Source organism: Sminthopsis crassicaudata, chromosome 3 (assembly GCF_048593235.1).
Source record: "Sminthopsis crassicaudata isolate SCR6 chromosome 3, ASM4859323v1, whole genome shotgun sequence".
In the NCBI taxonomy this organism is placed as follows: Eukaryota; Metazoa; Chordata; class Mammalia; order Dasyuromorphia; family Dasyuridae; genus Sminthopsis; species Sminthopsis crassicaudata.
In genome coordinates, this window is record NC_133619.1 from 626,107,327 (window position 1) to 626,127,267 (window position 19,941).

A 19,941-nucleotide genomic window follows, 5' to 3' on the forward strand; every position below is an offset into this window, starting at 1 on the left:
TGATTTTATTAGTAACCTCATTTTAACTCTCATTTTATTAACCGCACCCATTCCAGACTCTGCCCAGTAGAGAAAATAAATGGGGTACAACTCATGTGAGGGGGTAGAGGGGCTGGTGCCCACTAAGCACTTCACTGGCCTTGTGTATCCTCCAGTTGTAGAGTCAGGAGCTCCCTGTGCATATTTTCATTGTTTGCCTTTAAAATTCAAGTTTTGTGTTGCAGTTATGCCTAGAAAGCACAGTGTAAATCCTTTGGGCTCTAAGCTGAAGCATCCAAAGTCAGTCCTGTGATTTAGTGAGAAAATAAAGATGTCAAATAACTTTTTGTGTTGGGATGCTGCATCTACTGATGGCTGTGATTTTGGTGTTATTGAATCAAGTGGTTTCCTGCCATCTGACACAGTGAAAGGCTTTGTTTTGAAATTTTCATTTGCTGTACAGTATTTATGGGATTGTAGATTTCATGTATTATGAAAAGTGAATGTTATCTGAAATCAAATTTTTTTTTATTGAGATGTTGGCACAAAAGGTCAAGCACTTTAGGGAATTACTAGTGAGAAAAATGTTTTGCATGTTACCAGTTTTATTTTTGTATATTTCATTTTATGGGTCATTTCATGGTTATTTTGTTAGGAAAAGTGCACATTATCAGAATTAATGTTTTTTTATAAAGAATTTTGTTCAGAGAAGTGCATTTTCAGCAGTCTCTAGCAAAAGGTTACAGTTTTTGGTGGTTATAGGAACCTAACCTTCTGTTTCCCATAAGTTCAGTGTATCAGCATTTGTGTTTTTGGACTCTTACATGGTTTTCTAGGAACATTGCCCCCATGAGGATTAAGATTGATTAGATGTACTTTGTTGAGGAAGCCTGCCATGTGGTTAGAGTACTGAACACGAGTCAGGAAGACCCACTTTCATGTTTTTGGTTTTGTTTGACTGATTCTTGATGTCTCATTGAGTCATTCACTTCCATTTGTTCAACTCTGATTTTTAGTGAATTATTTTTTTTCATTTAGCTTTTTTTATCTCCTTTTGCATTTGTCCAATTGAACTCTTAAATAGGTTGTTTTGTTCATTGGATTTTTTCCTCCATTTCACAAATTCTGTTTTTCAACAAGTTGGTTTCTTTTTCTATGTTGTCAAATCTATTTTGTAAGGAGCTTTCTTCAGGTAATTTCTGTGTTTCCTTTTCCAAACTCTCTTGCAGAGTTCTAAGAGTTCTAAGAAATTAGAATTTCCTTTCCTCATTTTTCTTCTATCTTTTAAGATTTTTTTGAATTTTTCCAAGAGAGCCTTGTGGGATGAAGACCAACTTGCATCACCCACTGGGGCTTCATCTGGAGATGGTTTGCCTTTAGTGACCTCAGGATTTGAGGTCTGTTCTTCCCTGTTTCCATGAAAGCTGTCTGTGGTCAGAGTTCTTTTTGCTTTTTTGCTCATTTTTGAAGATTGAGGTCTGCTCTTGGACAAAGAGAAGATTGTCTCAAGCTTCCTCTATAGTGCTCATGCTGCCTGAGGGCTGGTGCTGCTGGCTTCCTTCATGCTGGGTGGGCCTGGCTAGGTCCCACATTATTCTGGGGTTCAGGGGTTCAGTATTTGCCTTTTGTAATTACATTGGAAGTCCCACAGCTAATCTGCTGATCCCCTGCTTTCTGAACCAGGACAGAGTAACCAATGCTGCTGTATTTTGGCTAAGAGTCCCATCCTGGATCCCTGAGCTGCACCTATGCTCAGCCACCTCCCCTCCCACCTCCCTTCCCCGGTTGAAACTTTCTGAAGTTCTTCCAAAATATCTTCTGATGGAAATTTGTTAGGCTCCAAATATCTGTGGGTTTTGTCCCTGCAAAGCCACTTCAGAGGCTTGCTTGGTCTAGTGTAGATCTGAGGGACACCAGGAAGAGCTCAGACAAAGACCTGGCTACTCACCTGATTTTCCCACTCCCTAGGATTTATTGAGGAAGTCATAGATGAAATACCTGCTGGCATGGAGTAGCCAGAGACCCAAGAAGTTCTGTGTTCTGTGGGTGTTTATGTATTGTTCCAATTGGTAATACAAATTAATTACAAAAGACAAACCCAAAGTCACAAGCATACTTTTCCAGATTGGAAGTCATGGTTAGGCAGGATATCCCAAGTATAGCTTTTAGATTTGATAGCTTAAAATTGTGCTGAAATATTTAAGGTATTTTACAATTAATTAATACAAAAGACAAACCCAAAGTCACAAGCATACTTTTCCAGATTGGAAGTCATGGTTAGGCAGGATATCCCAAGTATAGTTTTTAGACTTGATAGCTTAAAATTGTACTGAAATATTTAAGGTATTTTATATTCATTTTTTTGGATAGTCTTAGTTGCATTGTTCCATGCTTATCATCTTTGTGCAAGAAAAAAGCTTGTTATTTTTTTTACAGAGAACTATGTAATCATCATACTTATTATCACAGTAGAAAACAACAATGATGATCTTGCCCTAAGAAGTCCTTTCTTATTATTCATTTCCAAAAGAAAATGACTTTTCCATTTTTAAAGAGGGTCCCAGAAGAAGTGGCATTAGCACAGGAAGTCCCTCTGCTCCATTAATTGTACGAGTCCTTAATTAAAAATATGGGATGACTTTTCTTCTTATTTTTCAAACTTATTTTTAAGACTTTTTTTTAATAATGGAGCTGACCTCTGCTTCTTCTCACTGTTGAAATCACAGAACCCCATTACCCCATTGGCAGACTTGGAAAGAACCAAATAGGCCGGCTGGCTTTTCTCCCTCATATCACAGATGAGGAAGCTGAGCCAAGAGGGCTTAAGTGACTTCTCCAGTGTCACGTGACTAGTTAGTGGCAAAATCATGCTCCAAAGGCAGGTAAGGTTTGTGTAGGGTTTCCCCCTTTCCACCTCATGATTCAACTTGAGAATGTTCTGAAGATTTCTTATAAGGGATTGATTCTAGTTTCACATTATTAGAAAAGGTTCCAGAGAGTCGTTTTATTCCATTAGTAATTAACTTGATAGTTATTTGGTGAGAATAACCTTGAAAGTTTTTACATTCAATGGTGCAACAAATTTGACTTCTGAATTAGATTTCTTCTCATATTTATTATTTTGCCTTTATTTCCTTCATTATATAACCTTTACTTGGTTAGTTCAGTGAACTGTTTTCCCTCACCCTTGAATTCCTTGTCTCCTTAACCTTCAGCTCTCTCTACCCTGCTAATCCCCAATTCCAAGTTATCCCATCCTCTGTCTCCTCTACTCTTGAGCTGCTGAATGATGCTCAAAGAAATCCCAGAACTGGTAAATCATGGCCCAAGGCCACTATAAACATATGAGAAAGCAGCATGGATAGTCATTAAAACTTTCGGATCTCAGCTCTGACACTGACTAGCTGAGTGACCATGGGCAAGTCCTATCAACTCTGAGCCTCATCTCTTGGATGATGGTAATATTTGTGCTTCCCATCAAAAGTGCTTTTGTGAGGAAAATGCTTTGTAAATTGTGAAATGTTCTAGAAATGTGAGCTATTAATATTATATTATCATTATCATCAAGTTTTGTGCTTATTCACTAAGGTATTATTTTTAACAATTACCTGTACTTTCCCCTTTCTTTAGCCAATTAATACAATTGTGTTTCCCCTAATCAATATCATACTCTTGACCCTAATATCTCTTCAAATTCGCTTCCTTCTTTTTATTGTCAAACTCGTAACAAAGGTTGCCCCAAACTGGTGACTTCTATTTGATCAAAAGCCCCCCCCCCTCCAAAATAACACTTTATTGATGCCTTTTATCTTTTAAATGTCACTCATTTCAGTCCCCTTCCCCTCTTCCACAATAAATCCTCCCTGGTGCAAACAAAAGGATTACAAAAATCATCCCACCCAGAGATTGCTTCTGCCATTGTACATGTGTATGTTGTTCATTGCCTCTTCTCTAATCCTTTCATTATTTTCTCAGTTAAACTTCCTTTGATGCTCTTTTCACATTTATTCGTTGTAGTCCTGGTTCTATTGTTCTGTTCTCTTGGTTCCTCCTTTTGGGATCTGTATTGATTCACTTCCGAGATAGTAGGAATTACTCAGGGCCTAGGGGAAGCTCCCTGAAAGCAGAGCTTGGCTTGTTTTGTCTTTGGCTTTCTCACCACCAAGGCAGTGTCTTGTCTCTGGTTAATAAATGTTTGTGGAATTGGAGGTCCCGCTCTTGGTCTTGTTGAATAAGTCAATCCATTGTCATTGGCTTCTTGCTTCTTGCCAGGCAAGACTTTTTATATCTGAGACTCTCAAACCCCTGGCTTGGAAAATGAACTGGCCACTAGAGCAGCTCTGAAGCCTTGCATTTCATTTGCCTAAGGACTAGATTAGGCCTGAGGCTGAGCCAGGCCTACAGATAGGGGTCTCATGGCCTCACCTGGAGGGACACAAGGGTAGGAAATATGGAGGGATCTGACTTGACCTCAGCCAGGGGACTCTAAAGAGACAACAAGAATCACAGAAATTTTGCTGGGCCTGCCAAAGCACCGGTCCACAGAGCCCATCCGGAAATGTCTCTCTTCATGGACCACAGACACATTTCTCAACTTAGTAACTGTTCTCTTCAGACACTGAATATTTTATTATTAAACTAATCTCTGTCTTACAAAGAGCTCTCCTTTGCTTGAAGTGCTATAAAACCTTTAGCCAGAATGAAGAATTATACATGGTTATATAACTACCTTCAAAATCATACCCTGGTTCTTTGCACTTCTCATTTATGTGTTTAAAAATAATTACTTTACTCAATAGGAAGAAGGGCAAATATTGCCCATCAAATTATTAAAGTGCTTTTAAATGACACCACTTAGAACATGGCACAAATGGCCTTATTAAATCACTTTAATTATATGTTGTTAACTTTATCCACCATGTATGTTTATGGAGGAATTTAGCCTGCAGCAGCAACCAATTGCTCTATCAGTTTAATTTGGAGATGGCCTTAACGAGAAATTGATCTACATTATAGAAAATGTTACTCCTTCAGACTAATTTTGAGTTCCTTACATTCTACTTGAAAATGTGAATTTGCTTTTCATAGTGATTCAGTTCAATCCAGTAAACACTTATTAAGTGACTAATGTGTACTTGGCACTGTGCTGGGCACTGGAATACAAAGACAAAAATGAAAATCAGGGAGCCCACAAGGGCTTAGGTTCTTCTGAAGGTGGGACAATGTGGGCAGATCAAATCCTGAGTCATTCAGGGTTGGTGACTGGGCTGGGAAGGAATAGGGACCAGAAGGGGCCCTTTCTGGAGGAGCTCGTGAGCTGAGCTCTGAAGGGAGCTGGGCCTGGCAGAGGCAAGGAGGGAAGGCATTCCCGGTGAGGGTCACAGTGTGGGCAAGGGCTCCTAGGAGGGAAATGGAGTATTGTGTTCTGGGGAAGAAAAGAAGGCTCACAGTGGGGAAATTATTACCAAATCGCGATCTGAACCAGCTTCTGGAGGGCCCAGCACAGGAGTTTGGAGTGAACCCCAGAGCTGGTTGGGAGCTATTTATAAGCAGGGAAATGACATGGTTGGATCTGTTGCTGTTGTTCAATCATGATCCTGATTTGGGGTTTTCTCGGCAAAGATACCAGAATAATTGGCCATTCCTGCCCCCCCCCCCCAACTCATTTTACAGAGGAGGAAACTGAGGCAAACAGGGATTTGCCCAAGGTCACTCAGCTAGCAAGTGTCTGAAGCTGAATTGGAACTCAGGAAATGAGACTTCTTGATTGGCAGCCCAGTGCTCTACCCTCTGTGCCATCTAGTTGCCCCAGTTAGGATATAGAATTGACAGTTGTGTGGGTGACGGATCAGGGCGAGAGACTGAGACAAGGGGGCCAGTTTTCTAGAAGGAGATGAGGGTCTGAACTGGAGTGTGCTTGTATGAACACTGCAGTTTTTGTGTTCCCAAGAAATGCTTACTTATTGCTTGGTGGTTAATGAATGATTTTTCCAAATTTAATTAGCAACGTCTTTGACATTTTTTTGCTCCCTGCCTAGTCACCTTTCATAGAAGTTTTAAGATTTAAGAGGTTTAAGATTTAAGATTTCATAGTGGTCACTTATTTAGAATGAACATATAGTCCCCATTAGTCACTGACCATAATTTGCTCAGGTCATTAATTTCAGGTACTCAAAGGGAGCAATTTAGGAAGCTCCTCCTATGTGCTAAGCATTGCAGATCAGAAAAGAAGCAAAAAATGGTCGCTGCCTTCAGAGAGCTTGCAATCTAGCAAACAAATATGGACAGTGTATGTACAAGCAAACTACAGATGGCATAAATAGACATCATCAGTGAGGGACTGCACTTGCATTTAGGAGGGGCTGGGAATGATCCTGTGTGTCAGACACTGTCTGAAACACTGAAGACAAAGAAGTGAAAATAGTTCCCAACTTTAGAGAAGAGGGTGGATTGTAAACAGATAAGAACATAAAAAGCCCTTTTGGGTGGAGATGGAAAGTGCTGACAAGTGGGGGGCAGTGGAAGGCTTTTTGCAGGTACTGGTACTTCAACTTAAGTCTTGAAGGGAGCTGGGGGTTCCAGGAGACAAAAGTAAGATGGGGGAGAACATTCAAAGCAACCTCTGCAGACATGGAGGCAGGGGATGCAAAGTGAGTTTTAATTGGCATCTAAATAGATTTTTGGAACTATGGATACTGAATGTGGATCGAAGCATACTATTTTCACCTTTTTTTTTTTATTGTTGTTAGTTTTTTTCCTTTCTCATGCTTTTTCCCTTTTGTTTTGATTTTTCTTTCACAACACGATTTATATGGAAATATAGATTGCTTGCTGCCTTAGGGAGGGGGGAAGGAAGGAAGGGAGAGAGAAAAAAATTGGAACTCAAAAATCTTACAAAAATGAATGCTGAAAACTATCTTTACATATAATTGGGGAAAAATAAAATGCTGTTAAGTGAAAAAAAATAGATTTTTGATTTGCTTTAATGACAGATGCAGTGGTGGAAATCTGTGTATCAAAATGTTTCCCAAAGTAAAATAGATGTGAATCAGTTGAATTTTTTATTCCCCCTCCCATCCCCCAGTGAATTTAGATAAAGTCAGGGTTAGTTTCCTCACTGATGTCACTGAGGACAAAGACTAGGGCTTGTGTGTGTAGTTCCCATGACTAAGCTTGATTTGAAAGCCAAATTTAATTTCTTTTAGCCTGTGTGGTATTGTTGGTAGCTAAATATAGATTCAGGTGTTTGACAGTTCAATTAAAAATCAATCCATCAGCATGATTTGCTTGATTTGCATAAGTTGCAATCCAAATGTCTTAGCTGTGCTTTGGTGGGATGAGGGATTTTTGATAACTTCTCTCACTTGACCCTTTGTAGGCCAAAGGCAAGGGAATGCTCTTCACTTACACTTTCAGATGCCGAGGGTTTGGATGGGATGAGAATCTGAGTATCTGGGTCTCTAATACCAAAGTGATCTGGATCACCTTGTTTCACTTCTCTGGGCCTCTGTTCTTGCATCCATAAAATCCAGAAGTGGAATGAGCTGCTCTTCTAGTTAGCAATCAGAGAATCTCTGACATGAATAGACAGGGCAGGGACCTCAGAATTCAATTCTCTGGCCCAACTAGAATAGTGGGATTAAACTGAGTCACAGCCAGGGCCAAATTAAGGTTTGTATAGACTAGAACAGTGTGGAGTCTGATTGGAGATCACAGGATCAGACTTGCAGTCAGAAGGAATTTCAGAAAGTTTTCGGTTTGGCAGCACCTTCCTCCTCTTTCTACAGTGTGCTGGATTTGACTAGTGGTTCCCTTTGAAGCTTTTCTCTGAGGGCCTCCAAGGTGGGAGAGCTCAATTTCTTTCTACTTTGGGGAAACTTAAGCTGTTAGGACACTAATTCTACAACTTGTCCAAGACTTGCCATTTGGGGTCTGTAGCTGCTAGATGATGACAAGCTTGGAGTTAGGAAGACTCCTCTTCCTGGGTTACTACCTGCAGGATTCTAGGCAAGTCATGTCATCCTGTTGGCCTCAGTTTCCTCATCTGTCAAGTGAGCTGGACAAGGAAATGGTGGACCAATCCAGTATTTTTGCCAAGAAAACCCTGAATGGAGTCATGAAGAAAGAGTCAACAGGACTGAAAAATGACTAAACAAAACAAATCTAATCCCTCCTTGAGATGAGAGGTCCCACAGATCCATAAAGACTGTTTTCATCTCTAAGTCTTTTATTCTCTCGACAAATCGTTCCTAGTTCCTTCAAGTGATTCAGTGCAGTATGACATGAATTCAAGATCCTTTTTTCACTATATTGGTTGCCCTCCTCTGGATATCCATTGTTCCTTGTATGGTCTGACTGAGCAGAGGGCAGTGGAACTATGCCTTCCTAGTGCTGGAGACCCTCCCTCTCTTACTGTCACTTGAGATGGCATTACCTTTCTTGACTGATATATCACACAGCTGACTCATATTCAGCCAAATCATAACCGTACTTTATTATTTAAGCCATTAGAGTTGGTCCATTTCTTCTCCATTACACATTTTCCCTTGGTTTTATGGATGCCTTTTTTTGTTGTTGTTTTAATGTGTATCAAACATCTTCATTTCTTTTTTTTTTCTTTTTAAAAATTTTTTATTAAAGCTTTTTATTTTCAAAACATATGCATGGACAATTCTTCAACACTAGCTCTTGCAAAACCCTGTGTTCCAATTTCCCCCTCCTCCCGCTATGCCTTCCCCTAGATGGCAAATAGTCCAATATATGTTAAACATCTTCATTTCTAATTATATCCCACCCACCTCCCTTATATTAGCAATCCCCCTTTTGTAGCAAAGGCTAGAAAATAAATGAGAAAACCAGTTCAGCAAGCCTATTCAATTATCACCAAAATCTGACAATATGGGCCATATTCCATACATGTAGTCACCCACTACTGAAAAGCTGGGAGAGGGAGGTTCCTTTCATCTATATACATGCTTTTGCTGAATATATACCTTGTCATTCCTTTAAACAAAGGTTAAAAAAGAAAAAGCAGATGGTTTCCCTGATATAACCAGTTCATGAACAATTTCTGCCAGAGCCTCACAACCCATTGTCTTCCTATCTCTTGCACTGATAGGGAGGAAAGTTCATTTTCTCAACACTTCACAGAGGCCAATCTTGGTCAATATATTTAAATGAAATCTGGTTTCCTTCTTTCCAGTTTTCTCGTTTTTTTTTCCATTTCTACTGTTGTAGTCATCTTACCTATCTTCCTTAGAAAAGCTGTTGTCTAACCATATGTCCACTGTCTTTTACTTTGATTCAATAAGCATTAAGTACCTATTGAATGTCAATACTCTATGAGGAAACATTAAAAAGATAGAAGAAATGAAACACCTCATGGTCTCTAAAAATTGTTTCCTCCTCCTTCACATCTTATTTCTCTAGACTTCCCCAGGGATATGGTAGAACCCCTTCCAAAGCATTCAGATGCTCTCTTTCATAGGTAGCCTTTATTACATAAGCCATTAGCTGGGAGTGAGAGTCAGCTGGTTAATCAATGGCAATCGATTTGCCACCAGTCCCTAATTGTCCCACTAAAGTGTCTGAGAGGAGAATCATTGATAATACACTAAACATCTCTTCTTAGAGCAGTTAAAGATAAAAGTGGGGGAAATGGATATTTATGTAACTGACATATATATATATATATAACTGACAGAAGAGATTATATTGATTGAGAATGGGAAACCTGAAAAAAAAACCAACCATAAAATGAAAAGATTAGATATTGGATTCATCTCATTCAAAAGTTAAAACAAGGATATACACAAAAGGCATAGATTTTGAGTGTCTTAAAAAAAAAAAAAACTCATGATAAACTTCTATAATTCAGTTAAAAGTTTTACCTTATAATTATTCCAACAAGAGGAGAATCTTATTATCTATACAGATAGGCCTTGCTTTGAGAAATTACAGCGCAACAAACATTAAATCATTCTGTGTGTCAGGCACTATCTTAGGCACTGGGGATGCAAAATCCCAAAAGAAACAGTTCTTGCCCTTAGAGGGAGGCCTATAGGGAGATTGAATGCCTGTGGAAAAATCAAACCATGCGTTGGCAAAATCAAATTATGAGTTTGATGGGGGTGAACCCTGAAACTATGTCCCCTTTAATCTGTAAAAGAATGGTGTTTCGGGGTCTCAGGCTCCCCCCTGAGAAAATCCTGTAAAACTCCCAAGTTAAGTGGATTCATTCAATTGGAGATCTTGGTTAAATCAGCCTCCATTGAAACTGAGATCTTTTGGGGGTAGCCCGGATCTCTTTCAGGGAATTCCCAGATGCTGGGGAAAAACCTTCAAACACCCAGTGAAGCAATTTCATTCAACTGGAGATCTGTCTGATGGTCTTTTATTGATTAGCCCAGACTGCTCCCAGCTCCAGACCAATATTTGCCCATATAACCAGGGGTCTGTTAACACACCTTTGCCAAATTCCTAATGAGGAATTTGCCCGCTAAGGGAGCCTCCTCCTTAATGAACAATAAATTTCCCTTTTGCCATCCAGACTTCAGGTTTTCTAATTCTTTCTCACTGGACCTGCTCCGACCAGAGGGGATTCCCCATCCCGATTCTCGCACCTCTTCACTACCACTAGCACCACATCAAGTTGGACATGGAGAAGAGGATGAGAGAATTGGAGGTTAGAGAAGGAACAACTGGGAATATAGAGAAAGTAAGGACCTTGCCAGGACCTAAACTAAAGGGAGCTGAGACTTTCTTGAGACTTTTGAGATGGTGACTTTGGGGAATATCTTCCCAAATAGAAGAAGGCAGGAGAAAGACTGCTCTTCTTGGGCAGCAGAGACTCAGACTGCACTGAGAGACCAACTTTTCAGTCACACACATACGAGTTGTTGTTTGTCCTTCGTTCTCAGAGAGGACCAGCAATAACAATAGAGTGATTCTCGACTTACAGTGAATTGTATTTAAGTGAGGCAGGGTTGTGCAAAGTCATTCTCCACCAGAATCATCAGAGCCCATGGCAAGATTTTGTCAGTCGGGATAACTGGTGATGGTCCTGAGTGCAGCAGTACAAGGTGGAGAACAGCTTAGTGTGGGATTGTACTTAAGGCCCCTCCACATTCCCATGAAGTTGGGAAAAGACAATTGTTATTTTTATAGATGGGGAAGTTGTGGCACAAAGGGAGGCAACTTGGGTTTTCTAATTCTAGTTAGTTCTCAGGACACCAGACGGACCTGAAAGCATTTACTTGCTGATTGAGTTGTTGTATTAGACTGATAGTGACTAGAATCACATCTTAACAGAATAATCCGAGTAAAGACTCTGGTGATATTGAACATTTCCTGGCTTATGCAAAGTTAAATAGAAAAAGAGGATTGAAATTGATACCACAAATCTTTGTTGTATACAGCTTTTAAAAAAGCAATTATAAAATTTAACATGATAGTTTCCACACTACTCTGCTTGTCTGTGTCTATTTCTGAGTTTCCATGTGCTTCCATTTGTGTATTTATTAAAAATGTTCATTGATCGTCTTCTCCCACCTTTTTTTGTATCCCATTCTCTATTCTCTCCCTTAAATTTCTCTTCCTCTCCCTTCCCCATACCAAAAAAGTCATTTCTTGTGACAACTAGAGTCAAGTCAGACAAAGCTACATTTGGATGGGTGATTGCTCTTAAATTTTGCGCCTGTGGTCTATCGCCTCACTTGCCAAGAGATGGAAAGTGTGATTCATCACTGGGAGTCGCAATGGGTCATTGCATTGATCATGGTTTCAAACATTGGAGTCATTATATATTGCTCTCTTGGTTCTGCTTGCTACACTCAACATCACTTCATATAAGTTCACCCTGGTTTTCCTAGATCCACCCTCTTAGCATTTTTTCTGGTGCATAAAATCCTTTTACACTCCTATATTGGAAGCTGTTCAGCCATTCCCCAAATGATGAACAACAATTTTATTTCCAGTTTTTTTCTACAACAAAAAATTGTGACATAAAGTATTTTTGTGCATAAGAGTAGTTTTTCTTTCTTTGGTCTCTTTGGAGGATACGCCTGGCATTTCTACGTCCAAGGGTTTGTACAATGCGGTGATTTTGAGAGATACTGCTCTCCAGAATGGCTGGATCAATTCACAGCTTCCCCAGCAAGGCAGAGGATGCTCCTCCTCCCAAAGCCTTCCAACATTTGTCATCTTCCTTTCTTGTCATCCTTGCCAATTTATTAGGTGTGAGGTAGAAGCTCAGAGTTGTTTTAATCTACATTTTTCTAAGTGGCTGTTGATAGCTTGCCTTTTGAGTAATGCCCTCAAGTCCTTTTACCATTTATTGTCATATGACTCTTGTTCTTATATATTTGAATCTATTTCCTGCATATTTGAGATATCAGAGAAGTTTGTTGCAGATATTTTTTGATATTTAGCTATTTCCCTTCTCATTTCCATTATTATTCTCATTGATTTTTTTTGTGTAAAATCTTTTCAATTTTATGTAATAAGTTTTATATCATTTTTTCCTGTAGTGATCCTCTCATTCTTTTATTCAGTTAAGAACTCTTCCTTCATCCATTGTCATGAAAGATATCTTCTTTCCTGTGTCTAAGTGATTTATGATGTAAACTTTTATAATTAGATCCTTTTAGAGCTCATTGTGGAATGTGACATGAGGTGTGGGTCTTACTGAATTTCTGCCAGATTGCTCTCTAGTTTTCTCAGGAGCTTCTGTGGAATAGTAAATCCTCACTCCAGTGATTGGTTGGCTCTTTGTGCCTTCGTTGTGCCTTCTTGGGGTTGGGAGTTTTAGTTTATGTAATTATGGTCTTAATCTCTACTTTTTTTTTTTTTGTTCCTTTAGGTCAGCAATTGAAAGCTATTAGAAGCAGTTTCTGTAGTTGTAAAATAAAGGACATTAGATTCAGAGTTGAAAGACCTTGGTTAGAGTCCAGTTAGATGTATTATCTTAGACAAATCAGTTACTGTCTCAGCCTCAGTTTGCTCTTCTATAAAATGGGGACATCATTTTTGGCCTCCCTACTTCATAGACTTGTTGCTTTAGTCACTTGAAATTTTGTGTATGCAACAATTTGTACAATAGAAAGTGTTATATAAATATCAGACATTGTTAGGTATTTGCAATGACTCTAGGTAGAACTGGTGACTGATCTGGAAGAAGCTGGTTGGACCTAATAAGTAGAGTACTGGATTTTAATCATCATCATTGTTCTCATCATGTCCTTAAACATTTTTAGCTTTGGGGCCATGAGTAAGTCACTTAGCCAAATGGAGCTTCAGTTTCTTCATCTGTATAATGAAGATAGTAATACATGTAATATCTGCCTTATAGGATTGTTGCAAGGCTTGCATGAGAAAGTGGATATTAAACTCCTTTATGAATTTTAAAGTGCATCTTATTATTCTCACTATTACTGTTATTCTAATTTCTAATTCTTAGAACTATCTGTAGGCAAATCTGACCATAGAAAAATTCAGTGAAAAGTTGCATCCATTGAAATTGTTACCTAAAGGTCACTGGCAAAGTTTTCTTTTGTGTAGTGTGGATCTTCTATCAAAGTGCTGTGATTTTCTGGATCCCCAGCAGAAATGAGTCTTATTCTTGCATCCCAATTATTGTCATGGTTGACCCTTCTCTGCAGTAGCGGTGGTGCTCCATCCTTTCACTTCTGGCTTGTCCTTCTTGAGATCAGGAGCATCCAGAGGAACTGGATTATATAACCAGCCATGGTTAGAGGGGCATTTTGCAGCCTTGGAATAAAAGAGAGCAGTTTGGGTTCTTGAAGGACCAAATGTGATGGTTGCCACATTAGCCAAATACCCAAAGACCCACTACTTTTTATTTTTTATTTTTCTTTACGAATGGTATGCAGTTTCTTTTTTTCAAAATTCATTATTTTTTAACATGCTTTTCTTTTTAAATTTTGAGTTCCAAATTCTCTCCATCCCTCCCATCCATTGAAAAGGCAAGCAATATGATATCAGTTATACATATGAAATCATGCAAAACATATTTGCATGTTAGCCATATAAAAAAGAAAAAAAAAGAAAAGAAAATTATATTTCAGTTTGCACTCAGAATTCATCAGTTTTCTCTCTGGAGGTGGATAGCATTTTTTCATCATGAGTCCTTTGGAATTCTGTTGAACCATTATAATGATTGGAGTAGCCAATACTTTGACAGTTGGGCTTTGTTTTATTGTTTCTTGATGTCTCATGGCGTCATTAGCTTCTACTTGCCCAATTGTCCACTTGCCCAATTTTAATTTTTAAATAATTATTTTCTTTGATAAGATTTAGGCTTCTTTTCCCATTTATCCAATTATTTTTAAGGAGTTATCCTCTTCAGTGGATTTTTGTGATGTGATACCATGTGATAAATTATTTTTTTTCCTGAGGCAATTGGGGTTAAATGACTTGCCCAGGATCACACAGCTAGGAAGTGTTAAGTGTCCTAGACAAGATTTGAACTTGGGTCCTCCTGACTTCAGGGCTAGTGCCCTATTCACTGCACCACCTAGCTGCCCCATTAGTGTGGGGTTTTTTTTTAAGGTGTTATTTTGCTCAGTATTTTTGGTGTGTCTCTTTTAACAAATTCTAATTCTCTTCATAATTTTCTTGCATCACTTTCATTTCTTGCTCTTTCTTTAATTCTGAAAGGAATTTTTGTTGGGCTTGATCCAGTCAGCTTGTTTCTTTGAGTCTTTCTGTAACTGTTTTCACATTGTTGTCTTCTGAGTTTATGGCTTAGTCTTGCCTTAGTCAAGTTCTCTTTCCCTTGTTTACTCATTTTTTTCAGCCTGTCTTTTGACTTTGAACTTTGCATTTAAGTCAGGCTCGGCTTCCAGGGCTGGGGAGGCATTATCCCAGGCTTCAGCTTCCTCATTGAGCTGTGGTTCAGAGATTGTTCTGGGGGTTGCTTTTGAGGGGAGGTGATCTGGTCTCTTCTCTCTGGACTGGGTTCTGGTCTGCAACATCCCTTTTTTTGTCGAGCCCCTTGACCATCTCTGTGCTGAGAGCTCCCACAGAGGCAGCTGTGGCTGTTCGCAAGGCCCACTGCCACAGACTTGGATTGCTGATCTCAGAAAACTATCCCCCCAGCCTTCTCCTGGGCTGCTCCCAAATTTGATTTGATGGGCTGTTTTACAGCTGTTTGGAGGCGATGGTGGGGTGGAGGAGTTCCTCTGGGTGGGTGACCTTGGCTCCTGGGGAAGATTGCTGCTGCCTTGGTTTTTTTTTTTTTTTTTTTTTTTTTTTTAGAAAACCTCCTGAGGAATAATTGATGCCCTTTAGTGTTAGTACTCCATTGTTTTGTATTGATTTCTTTCTTTCCCTGAAGAGAGCATAAGCTTCTGGAGGGCAGGGACTGTTGTATTTTGGTTTCTGTAGTCCCTAGCACATGGTAAGGGCTTCACTGCATTTGTAGAATTGAATTGAATCTTTAGAAACCAATAACAAGCCAATAGGTCTTTGACCTGCATTGATTGTTTGTTTGTTTTCAAATTCATGAGGCTCTAGATTTATAAGACAGCTTCAGAGGCAGAAGTGTGACCCGGAACTGCTTTGGATTGGCTTTCTTTCAGGCACCTTTTAGGTCTGTTCAGCCTGCCTCAGGGCCCTTGTTCATAAGCGCTGTCCCTTGTAGCCCCTCTTATGACACTGTGGAGCTGAGGGCTAGGCTTTTACTTTCAGTTCTCAGCTATGGGGGGTCTCTAAGGTGCAGCTATTAAAATTTCATGATGATTTAGTTTGGTTATTCAGGAATATTCTCTCAGAGAAAATGCTTTACTCTGGCTCCATGAATACTAAGCCCTGGTTGCACCTCTAGGAGAAAATTAGCTTTCTTGGGCCACACCAGGGTACTTGGAACCCATTAGAAAGAACCTGTAACATCTGTCAATCATGGCTTTGTCTTGAACCTGGTTAATCTCCAGAGGCCCTTCATTACAATGGCAAATCACAAAGCTGATTGCTGAGCTGAGGGAGGGATTTCAAGAAATGAGGAAATCCCCAGGTTTGGCTTTAAACTCACATCTCTGTCAGAAATGAATGAAAGTGGTAGCTTGGAGGCCCCTTTGAATTTAAGCCCTGCAACCACATCTTCAAGGTTTATTTCTCTTCCTAATGTAATATTTGTTTTATTTTCTAGGCTAGTTTTTTTGGTTGTGTGCTCTCATTTGGTCAGCTGGCCTGTGATAGGGAATGCAAACAGGAAAAGAAAGATGCAGGAGATTCATTTGTCAATAGTGTATATTAAAGCCTGGTTTGTATTCAAGCAGAGCTGTAACTAGGGCAGGATGCTGGGGGCTTTGTCCAAGGACACCTGGATTTAGAATGTGCTACACTTGTAGTTGGGTAGAAGCAAGCATCTGGTTAGCCAGAATTGTTGCGCAGAAACCAGTTGGATGGTTCCTCTGAGGTGTGCCTCTGAACCACCACCCTCCACACCTGTCACCAGAGGAGCTTCTCTTAGCGGAGTTCTTTCTGCTTCCCATTTCTCTCTCCTGACGTCATGGAATCCGGCCTGGAGTCACTGTCCCCCTTTCCTCTCCTGCTGAATTTGAGGGCAAAATTAATGCTTGCTGCGGGTGCTTTTGGACCTTTTGCTTTGGGCATAAACCTCTCTAGGAGGAGAGCTGAAACCATCCACTCCAACCCCGTCCATCACCAGGAATCCTGACCTACATGACGCCCCTGGACTGCCGGAGAGACTGGGGCTGGTTTGCCTAGTTCTGCCTCATTTAAATCCAATTCACTTGCAAGTCAAGACATCGCCCTGCTGATGTCATTGGTCTTTGAGAATAAAGGAAGGATGCGGGTGGAGAAAAGATGCCCATCCTCTCCCCCAAACCGTTCCAAATGCCTTTAAATAACGACTAAACACATTTTAGAGCATCAGAACACCAGGAAAGATGGAGCAGAACATTTTCCAAGTGAAGGCAACTTAGAAGCTCAGCAGCCAAGGTCTGTGGCAATGGGCTGGGAGGCTGCGCCGAGTCCCATTGCTGGCTTCCTCAGCATAGCCCCCCTGTGCTGGAGAACTCATCTTCCCCATTACAATGTAAACTTCTTTGTCGTGTTTGTATTCCCATCGTGTTTGGAGCATAGTAGGTGCTTGTTGATTGATGAACATGAATCTTACGCAGACACGAAAGACACACAAGTCAAACGAGTGACGGGAAGTTTGAATGGATGGGAATTGGATCGGGAGGCAAGAGACTAGTTCTCTTTGTTTCTGCCACTAATTCTTTGTGACCATGAAGGAGAATTCCCTTCTTGTGCTGCGTGGTGGGGAGCTTGACTATACCTCGTACCTCAGTGTATCTGTAATCTCTTTCAGGTCAGTTTAAAAAAGATTTATTAGGAGTATGAGTTTCTGCCTTCCTACACCATATGCGCAAATAAACATGGGGTAAAGAATATTGAGAAGAAGGATAGAAAGAAAGTAGCAGACAGCTGGGGAGAGGTGGGAAACCTTCACATAAAAAGTAAGTGATGAAGGATGATCAGAATACTGAGAAGAACAGGTAAAATGGAGGGCATTACAGGCCTGGGCAGTGGCCTGGAAGAATGCTGGGGAGTGGGAGGTGGACTGTACTGCTTAGGGAATAATAGATGACAGTCCAATTTGGTGGAAACATAAAGTCCGCGAAGGGGAAGAGGTGAAGTGAGGAAAGGCTTGTGGGGACTACCCAGAGAAGGATGTTAGGTGCTAGGCAGTGGAGTGGGGAACTCCTGAAGAGCTTTGAGTAAGAGAGTCAGACTTGTTTTTTGGCATTCATGTGGAAAGGAGACAATAGGAGGAGGGAGCCAGTTGGGAGAAGCTGTGCTGGGATGGTCCCTGTCTTAAGTGGATTGGTGGTGGCCTAAGGGAGGGACAGTTCAGGAAGAGCTGATGAGGGAGAAGGAACAAGTAAGAAGCATTACACTATTACACTGTGGTGCTGTCCTCCGTGGAAGTCTTGTCCATATGTACCTTAGCCCTGCCCTTGCCTTTTTGTCCTGGTGATGGCTCATCCATGGCCTATACAGTATCCACCATGTCCTGAAGTTCTTCCTCCAGGTCTTTCAACATTCTGCAGGTACCAGTGATGGAGGGATTCTGGGTGCGAGCAGCAATCTCCCCAGCAATAGCTCGTGCAAGAAATGCCTTTTGAGATCTCTATTGGAACAAAGTTTCTTCAGCTATCAGTTACAACTCAGCATGGGATCTCATAACTGAATATGGGGATTGCAAAATGATTATCAGCAGATGTTTGATTATATATCTATTTAGTGATCCAGGGTCACTAAACATTTCTCAGGTGAAAAAAGGTCACGAATGGAAAAAGTTTAAGAAGGCCTGGACTAGAAGAGATAGAGGTCTGGACAAAGAGGTGGTGAGCCAGAGGGATAACAGTGCGATCTCATATCCTGCCTTTCTTGTTTTCTTTCCAGGGAACTTCTGTTACATCTTTGTCCAACATGGCCTACATGCACTTAGTTCGATGGGCGGTTTGGAACCCCTTGATTGATGGCTTCTCTAAGAAGGTGGTGACCTTGCCCCTTCGAGGGGGACCTCAGCTCAACCCTGCCCACTCTTTGTTCTACAAGATTCCTTCAAGTTCTATGAGCTCAGAGGAGGTAATAATGCTAACTCTTCTCCTCTTTCCAATGGATTTAGCTTGTCCTGTGTTGTTACATCTGTTGTCCTGCTAACACATACATAGTGACTTAAAATAACCTCGCTAGTCGTCCTGAGCCTATTTTCAGCCATGCTTCATATGCAGAATTTTTCCATGACAAGGACTTAGATATTTTTAAAATTACAAAGTGATATTCACTTTGTAATAAATGTTTGCTGAGTAGTTGAATTAAATCCAGCCCTATACTCACTGAAGTTAATTAATTTAATGACATAATACCTTTTGTCATTCCCATTTATTAATTAGTCTCTTGGGGAACTCTCAGTGCCCTAAACTTGAATAAATGCATTCTGTAAAAGAATCAACATGTGCCAATTAAAAAAAAAAAGGTTTCGTAAAGCACTTAATTTATGGGAAAAAGTTGAGCATATGTTTGGTGTCTCTGGTGATAGTTTGGAGTCAGGGAACAATGTGATCGTGTAGAGCAAAGCTACTTAAACTGTGGGTTGCGATCCCATATGGGATCCCATAATTAAATGTGGGGGTTGTAGAAATTATGATTATCAATAAATGTTTGATTTATATACCCATTTTATTTGTCAATCTTCATGGGGTCATGTAAAAATTTCTCAGGCAAAAAGGATTGTGAGTGGGAAAAAGTTTAAGATGCCCTGGTGTAGGGGAGGAGATTTCAGTGGTCCTTTGATCAGCAATGTTGAGGAACATAGAGGAGGCCCCAGAAGCCTTCTGGTCTGATCCTCTCTTTGTGTAGATGAGGAAAGATGGCTCAGACCCGGAGGAAACAGTGCTAGAGTTTAATTTCCAGGTCCTCGCACCGAGTACAGCAGACTCTATTGCAGCTTGCTGCCCCTCAGGAATCGCCTGTCCTCTGCCATGTAGTACCTGTGACACAGGGCCAGTCATTTTGTCTTTCTAGACCTCAGCCATCGTGTCTATCGCCTTTTTGCATTTTGATATTGTGATTAAATTTTCTTAATCGTTAGGCGTTATCATTGAGACTCACATTTTAAAACTATGTTCAGGCTCTTTCTAGAGTCCTGTTGTGTGTCCTTCTTTATTCTGGAGGACCACCGTGCCTCACAGAGTGAATGACACACAAGTGAATTGAATTTCAGTGAGGGAGAGCTGAGCCAGGTCCCCTGACTCACTTTCCCCTCCAGAACCTCTGGGCCCAGTGGCCAGATATAGATCGTGACAACTGGAGACGGGCCTGCATGTGATAGGAGATTCTGGCCTTTTTAAGCTAAAGATTTCACGAACCTTTTCCCATTACTAATTACCAGTTTTCTAAGATAGGAAA

The 19,941-nt window shown here is 40.4% G+C and overlaps 1 protein-coding gene across 4 annotated transcripts in view; it reads left to right on the top strand.

Moving 5' to 3' along the window:
• The window catches only part of NPHP4 (nephrocystin 4), a 166,384-nt gene that overhangs the window by 65,333 nt on the left and 81,110 nt on the right, over positions 1–19,941 (top strand). For 3 of the 4 annotated variants that reach the window (XM_074306434.1, XM_074306436.1, XM_074306437.1), the window contains one exon: positions 18,433–18,618. In XM_074306434.1, coding sequence (XP_074162535.1) covers positions 18,433–18,618 — 186 coding nt within the window. Of the gene's footprint in view, positions 1–17,940; positions 18,078–18,432; positions 18,619–19,941 lie in introns of those variants that run through there. The other variant, XM_074306438.1, reaches the window with a different exon arrangement.